The sequence below is a fragment of the Pygocentrus nattereri genome, chromosome 1 (assembly GCF_015220715.1).
Source record: "Pygocentrus nattereri isolate fPygNat1 chromosome 1, fPygNat1.pri, whole genome shotgun sequence".
NCBI classification, from domain to species: Eukaryota; Metazoa; Chordata; class Actinopteri; order Characiformes; family Serrasalmidae; genus Pygocentrus; species Pygocentrus nattereri.
Genome location: NC_051211.1, coordinates 42442524 through 42450458, shown reverse-complemented (window position 1 = coordinate 42450458; position 7935 = coordinate 42442524). Strand labels below are relative to the sequence as shown.

General features: G+C 42.0%; 1 protein-coding gene and 1 long non-coding RNA gene across 2 annotated transcripts; one reads left to right on the top strand and one right to left on the bottom strand.

Moving 5' to 3' along the window:
* The first annotated feature begins 787 nt into the window (after positions 1-787).
* LOC119264356 lies at positions 788-1500 on the top strand. The gene is made up of 2 exons (XR_005130981.1): positions 788-957; positions 1084-1500. It is a non-coding gene; the product is annotated as an uncharacterized LOC119264356 (long non-coding RNA).
* A 441-nt stretch (positions 1501-1941) lies between these two features.
* Positions 1942-5538, bottom strand: cdkn1ba (cyclin-dependent kinase inhibitor 1Ba). Its single transcript, XM_017716853.2, has 3 exons — positions 4692-5538; positions 4030-4176; positions 1942-3328 (listed from the first exon to the last, which is right to left on the bottom strand). Exons 1-2 carry the CDS (start codon positions 5140-5142, stop codon positions 4055-4057), a joined length of 573 nt encoding a protein of 190 aa, XP_017572342.1. The 5' UTR covers positions 5143-5538; the 3' UTR covers positions 1942-3328; positions 4030-4054.
* Positions 5539-7935: the final 2397 nt, after the last annotated feature.

Sequence of the window (7935 nt, the reverse complement as noted above, 5' to 3'; positions counted from 1 at the left end):
TAATGAAAATTTCTAAAAATAAATATAAAAGTTGTAGACCCCGAGGCATGGTCGACAAAGCTAAGCGGCTACGAGTACGTGCAGTTACAGCTTATATTCATGGTTGACTTTAGCGTTAATGCGTTTCATATTAACCGCTGGCTGCTGCAATACTAGCTTTGATTTCATCATGCTAGAGTTAGCCAGCTTTTAGAGGGGTTACTTCGGGTTTGAACGTCTCCGATACGGCGCTACATAGGTCTCTACATAGACCGTCACAAGGCTTGCAAGCATCAGCAAAAAAACAGAAATCTGACTATTCGTGCCAGCTCGATGCTGTGCAGCTTTTACGAAAAGAACACCGTGTACTACAGACGTTACCCTGTTTTTTTCCCCACTCGTATTCCGACAAGTCCCGCCTATTCTCCGCGGAGATTGGTTGGTAGGTCATATTCGCATGTAGTTCGCCGATAGTGTTTTTTTCTGGGATTTCTGTAAGTAATACAGTTGTCACTGATTCACAGGTTCACGGGTCTTTGGTAACGCATAGCGGAGAGGATAAAAACGACGGCAGGTCAACTTGAGACCATTAACGTTACAATTATTGTGGTCTCAGTTTTGTCTACATTGAACCATACCTATTTCCTACTATTAACAGCACAATGATGACAGTACAGTTCCTTGTGAGATGCATAAACATGTTGCCAAAGGCAAAAAACATAAAACTCACATATTTCGTGACCGTTCACAATATTGGAAGTGAGTTTATTTATATATGATTATCGAAAATGCAACGAGCTCATAGGTGGAGTGTTTGCGAGTACAACTCACTAACCAATCCAAGCACAGAACGCGAATAGGCGGGAGCCAATCGTAAAGCAGTGGGGGCGGGACTTGTACGAAAATAGGTGGAAAACAAAACAGCACTCAAGTTTACACTGCGCTGACATTGCACGAAAGGCGATCTGAGTGGCTACAGTAAGTGGTGTGCTTTTCTCAGCGTTTTCCTGATTGGACGAGCCGAATGTCAGTATCTTATCGTCTTGTGTTTTTTTCTTATTCTACTATTTCTACTTCATGGGACGTGTCCTTGTTTTTCCGCAGGAGTGGGGAAAGTTTTTTTGCAAGTCTGAATGGCGACCGAGAAGAAATCCATAACGCGTGCATGACTGATGTTTTTGACGAAAGAGCCGGTCTGTAGACTTTGTCTTATTACAAAAGGTCAAGACACGTCGTAAATAAAGAGCCTCAACGATGAAAACGACGCGAACGAGTGAGGACAGATTTTATGTCTCGTAAGCAGCTACACAGCTATTACACTGCTGGTAGTAGTAGAGAAATGTGACTGGAACATTAAACACCGCGGCTGAAGTGTTCGAATTTTCCGTTCCACCTTAAATTCCATTCTGGCGCCTATGTAAGTGCTGCACCATTTAAGGTGGAACGGAAAACCCGAATAACAAGCTAACTTCAGGTTTGTAAATATGCACAAAACGCTGCTAATAAAATGTTTTAAATGGTCTTAAGTTCTCTTTTTAAAACCAAAGTCTCGCTGCACACTACGACAGAAACATGCGCGTTTATTAATCACAGCTTTACTCACTGGAGAAAAGGAAAAAAAGATTTAGGAGTGAAGTGTAAAAAGGGAGCATGGTTAGCGTTTCTTATTACACGCACTGTATTTAAATACACATTAGAAACCTTTACTGTGAAAAACAGAACACTCAGGTTATTCTCAGCACGTTTGGATGTTAAGTCCAAAAATATTTCGGGGACTTACACAGTAGGCGATTGGATAGGAAATGTTTGTGTATTGATCATTGATAGGCCTTAACCCAGTGTACTCTGTCTGAGTGCAAAGTTTACTTAGTGTAAAGTGAGTAAGTGAGATGTGATATTTACCTGTCCAAGTCAGACTATATGCACAGCGCTTTTCCTGTATGTATATTCAGATAGACACAGTTTAGAGTGTTCATGATTTTTTTAATCATCTCTTTAAACAAGCAATAGAAAATCCACATAATTTTTAATAGGCTCAGTTTGCAACCTTGCACAAATTCTGGAACATAAACTTATAAAAAGTAAAAGGAAGTTTAAAAAAAAAAAAAAAGCACAAATGCCACTTTGGATAGTCATACACAACCAAAAAAGCTTAACATAAATAAGTTAGTATAATTTCCTCAGTGTTTTTACAAAGCAATATACACAGGTACACTTCAAAGTTTTACACGCATGCAGTGTAACGTCTTTTCTGTTGGTTTTTGTATACTTTTTTTTTTTTTTGGGGGGGGGGGGGGGACATAATGGCACATCATGTTCAACATGACTGCCATTGTGTGGTGGCAAAGGACCAGATACATGGACTACTGCGGTTTTAAAAAATATATGGCCCAGTGTTTAAAAAAATATATCTAAAAACTTTGCTACACAGCGATGCAAGAGAAATACACAAAGATGCCTAAAAGAAAATTAACTGTTCATTTCACTTTTCTGTTTTTAAATTATTATTTACTCAGTAGGTTTTGTCATTCATGAGCAATTTCCAAAACAATCTCGGTTTAAAAAAAAAAAAAAAATAGTGGAATAACCCAGGGATATAATAATACTGAGAAATGCTATTAGAACCGTATAACCACACCCTTGAAAAAGGAATATCCCTGTTGTAACTTTGGCATTAGTTTTACATCAACATCATATAATCAAGTACCAATGCACCTCTGTGGTATTACTGCTAATACCAAAAACAGTCATCTAATCGGAATCCAGTTCTCTTTCAAATGGAGAACTTTCTGGGATTTCACTGGAGGCCCGTGATTTAGAGTGCAGAGCTGATGCATGAGGACTTTAAAATTGATCTGACTGATGAACAAAACCCTCACAATATTGAGACATAAGGTCCGAGGTTACCTAAACATGAGCAGACATGCCTTTTTTTATTTTTTTCCGGAGAGGGAGCATTATTGGGAATCGTTTTGAAAACTGCACAGCAATTCTTCAAGTCATTATTCACACTATTTTAAATGATTCTTTCCATCATAATGTTATATTTCAAATGTGCTACATATAAAATGAGAATATATACATAGGTAGTAAAGACTGAGCATCAAGAAAAACAAAAAAAGTAAAATAATGAAAAAAAAAAAAAAACACAAATTGCACACTGCTACATTGTCTGCTTTTGAGGCAAATGTATTTTGTTGAGTGCCAAAACTTTAGTGTAAAAATTCAGTGCTTCTACTGCCTCACACATCCTTAGAAAAGACGATGCGCTCTTTTTCTTGCATTGCTGTCCCTGTTTACTTCATAAAGCTCTCGAAGGTTTTGATGGAGAAACACACATTCTTCATCTCTGCAGGGAACAGAAGTACAAACGTCTATTTAGCTATAAAGGAAAGACCAGCACGGTAACACAATACACACATGAGATTTCCTCCACTTGCTTTGGACACTGAGACGAAAGACCACGTAAACGTGCTAAACCTAGATCGCTGCGATGAACTGTAATTCTGCGTTACATGTCATGTGGGTGTCATGAGGCTCATATAAGAGCATGCAGCAAATGAAAAAGCCTATGTTCAAAGGTGATCTGGAGTAATGTAAAGAAACAACAAAGTCATTATAGGGACGTGCGTGTGTGAGGCTGCAGTGTGTAACGCCCCACACCCCCCCCCCCCCCCCCCCCAACACACACACCCAAGGTGTTCATGACGTCTTTACTACACTGTTGTTCACTCCACAGGCATTTTGTTTACAACGTAAAGTCACTGTAGCACAGTTCACATTAAGACTCCACTCTTCCTACAAAAAACTTAATCTGACCACTGACCATAAGCCACACTCCTGACTGCACTCGGAACAGAAAAGGTACCTAGACGTGGTTCCAGGTCCGATGAAGCAGCTGCCCGTTGGCTGCTACTGTGCGCTTGTTTTGAATCAGCTACGCGCAGGTAAATGAGTGCGCAGCGCAGCGCAGATACGAGGCTGTTCCTCGACAGCTGCGCAGGGTTTAGTGCGCTACGCTGTGCGTAAACAGACAGCAACGTTACTCACCTTTGCTCCCAAGGCCTTGCTCGCCTTACGTGTTGGGATGTGACTTTACAGGTGTCTGCTCTACTGAAGGGGACTCGTCTGGACAGTGGTTCGTTTCCTCCGTTTCATCCGCATCACTGTTCGCTCTTTTACTCTGACTTGCGCCATCTGATTTAAACCAAAGGAAGGAAAGAGGCTGTTAGCTGCTTGGGGCGCGCAGCAGTACGTTAGTTCATCACTTCATCAGCCTTGAATGCACGAAACCGTAGTCTCCTCTTGTTCGAATTCCCCGTTCCACCTTAAATGGTACCGCAGTTACATTCTAGCGCGTCAGAGTGTAACTGCTGCACCATTTAAGGTGGAACGATGGAACTCGAACAAGAAGAGGGCGAATAGAAAGCCAACCGTCCAGAATGCAGTATTTGCTTATGTAAAGAAAAAAATGCAGCAAATAACTTAAAATAAATTAAACAAACGTGAGCAACATCAACTAACTACACCATGAACGGGCTGTTTTCATTTTACTGCAGGGGCAGGCAAAATGGCTGCAAGGGTCAGCAGCATCAAGCACGGGGCAGCCAGCGGGCTGCAGGTTTAGTCTAAGCCCACTTCGGTGCATCAGAGCCGGTTACCAAAGTACAGCGCCCCCCGCCTCCCTTGCATTTAAGTTGCGTTTGAGTTACCCTGCTGCTCTGTGGAGGGTCTTTTCCTCGTTTCCCTGCAGTCCGAGCGAGCAGCCGTGTTCTCCGCTCCTCCTCCTCCTCCTGCAGCAGCAGCTCCGTTCTCCAGACTCGGGCTGCTCCGCGCTGGAGTTCGCTCGGCGGTCCGCTCGAGCTCCGCTCCCCGCGGAGGCCTGCTGTAAAAGTCCGGCACGCTTCTGCCGTCCACCGCCTCCCACTCGTACTGGCCGGGGGAGAGCGGCTCGTCCCGCGCAAAGTCGAAGTTCCACTTTTCCCGCTGAGCCCGGGCCACCTCCCGCAGCTGCTCCGTGCAGTCCCGCCGGAGCTCCGCCGCGTCCCCGGCGCCTCCACTGCCGAACAGGTTCCTGCACACCGGCGGCCTCGTGTGGTCCGCGGGTCTCGCGTCCACCCTCTCCAGCGGGGGGCTTCCGTTAGACAGGCGCACGTCAGACATTTTTCCTACATGAAAATGAAAAAAAATCTGTCCCGAACAAAAAAAGCAGGAAAAAACAGAAAAACAACAACACCAAGAAGTCGGGCTATGGAGGCAAACGCCGACGACGACTACAAACACGCAACGTGAACGAGGCTCCCGTCAAAGCAGAGCGAATCGCGAACGAGCAGAAGAGCAAGCATGCCAAAAAAACCAGCATTTAAAAGAGAGAGAGGGGGATAAGAAAGGGTAAACGAAAAGAAAAGACGGTGTGGCTGGAATCGCAAAAAAAAAATGTGCAGCCGTGGAGAGGACACTCCTATCTGCTCCGGTCTCGTAGTAATTCCGAGAGAAACCCAGGCGAAATCATTCGAGCGCCCAATATGGCGATCACAAGCAAAAGCAAGTGGAAAGAAGAGGGACTGACAGCGACGGCTATTTAAACAGAACACTTTCATTGGTTCTCCTCCGCCGCGGCGACGCCCATTTCTTAAAGGGAGCGAGGGCCGGATCTCAAATGGCCCCCTGCTCCCTACATAGTGCACTACAGAGGACACGGCGCCGCGGCTTCTGCATCCAAACAGCCAAGGTGGCTAAAGCAGCCTTAATCCAGCCTTGCGTGTCTTTACTTCAGTTCAGATAGTAAAAATAGAAAGAGTTAAAGATAAAAAGAGTAAGCGTACACAAAACTGTCTAAAAAAGTTGAGACCGGTATCAGTTGAAAAATGAGTCCAAAAGTGTACTCGAGCTTCCTAGTATGCCCAGTGTCTTTAGGCCTAAAATAACATGCTTATCCTCTGCAGGGAGAGGTGTGACTAACAAAAATTACATTGTGAAATTATACACAAAACGAACTAATTGTGAATCACAACAGTGTAATTGAGTGAAAGTAGATTAATTTGTTCACAAATCTGCATGATTTGAAATAAAAGTACCATCATTTGATAGAGAGAGCTCAGTAATGTATTTACTGTGCATCCAAAATATACATAAAAACATACATGGAGCGCCAGCAATTTTTTTTTGATGTTTTTTTTTTTTTATCTTTTATGATCAGGAAGATTTAGGTCATGGTTTAGTGAGGTGTGTTAAAGCTGAATTTTCTGTAGTGTGCAAAAGTGTGATTACATTTGCCCTTTTTTTTTTGCAGGACTGAGGTCATAGTTGGCAATGCCCTTATCTTTGGCAAACTTTGCCAACTATCAGTAAGTAGTTCAGATCCCTGACTCATCAGTCATCCTTCTTTAGTGCTGCAGTTCTCTCTCTTTACTAAAGCCTGCATGAATTTCAGTATGGCACATGAGTAAATTATATCTTATCATTTAAGCTCATCCTTTAATTCTTTTCTGTTATGGGGATTTTGAGCCATTTGTGAGAAAGGGTGTGGTAGATATGGGTATTTTTGTAATATTTACAGAATAATGTAGTGTTGAATGGTAATGTTATAACATTGTAATAAATAATACCTATAATAATAATAATATATGTAGGCTATAATAATGCCAATAGTATAGTCAAATGCATATAATCAATTCACATGAAAATATACAGTTTACAGTGACACAGACCCACAATGTGCATAATTCATGATAATACACACAGAACATGAGGTAAGAGAACAATAGTAAAAACAGGTGCAATGGTATAGCATGATTTGAAGGTAGATGAGCGAGATAGGCCTGTATCCATTCCACGACTTTAGTTGGCTAGTAATGAAAACAGCCAGCAGGTAGTAAATGTTATTAAGTATCATTTTAAAGTATATAATCATGACTCTGTCACACTTCAGAGGTGTAACACATATTAATACCTCTTCATCAAGGCTTCCTTGAATCGTATGATGACATTTTGATTTCCTTTCCTGTCTGTAAACAGGTATCGCTGGTGATTCTGTTCTCTCCACCTCACTCCATAGTGTCCTGCCCAAGAAAGAATGTAAAGGGTCATGAGAGTCAACACAAATGCTTTTACTGACCTCTAGTGGCTAAAACCGAAGATGCAGCACAAAGCTAAATCTAATTGCAATTTGCTCTATACACACTATGTTCAGAGGTTTGTGGACACCCTTTCTGCATTAAGGTCACTCACTTTTGAAACAGAAATTCAAATGCAGACTCAGCTTGTATAGCCTCCATAGAAAAGCACTGGCAATACAGCAGGTTGCTCTGGAGCGGTCACACACGACTCCAAGGTCATTATGTCAAAAGCCAAGCATAGGCCCCCTTTAATAAATGGGCTTGATGTGGTATGTAAACACTGTTAAAGTGTGACACTGTTTCACTCACTCCCTAGTCATGTGGACAATATCCTGCAAAAACAACCTGCTGTGAATTCACGGTTTTTGTGATATTCCAAAATGCAATGCACTTACATATACCCCCCTATTCAGTCTACAGCAGCTTAGCTAAAGTTAAAAAGAATCTCCTTTGACATTTAAGCCCCAACTATTTTTAAATGAGGCACAGTACACGGCAGGCAACCAGAAGAGAGACACTTTACATGCATCAGTCTTGAAGACACAGCCAGTTTAGTTGTAAGGGATAAACAGAGTTTGAACAATGGTCATGTAAAATGAATGAAAGGTTGTTTTTGGTGCATAAACCCTTGCAAACGTTACACACTCAAGGGAAAAAGGTAAAATTTAAGAATAATGTAGGATGTGGGCTCCTTAAATTACCTGTCAAGACTGCTATCTGGAAAAAACAAGCAGTAATGATTTGTGACAATGAAGCTCGTCTTTGTTGAAGATCCAAATCCATTCCATTTTATTTGAAATGTCACTCCTTTATTATTTATATGGGCCCATTTTTCATT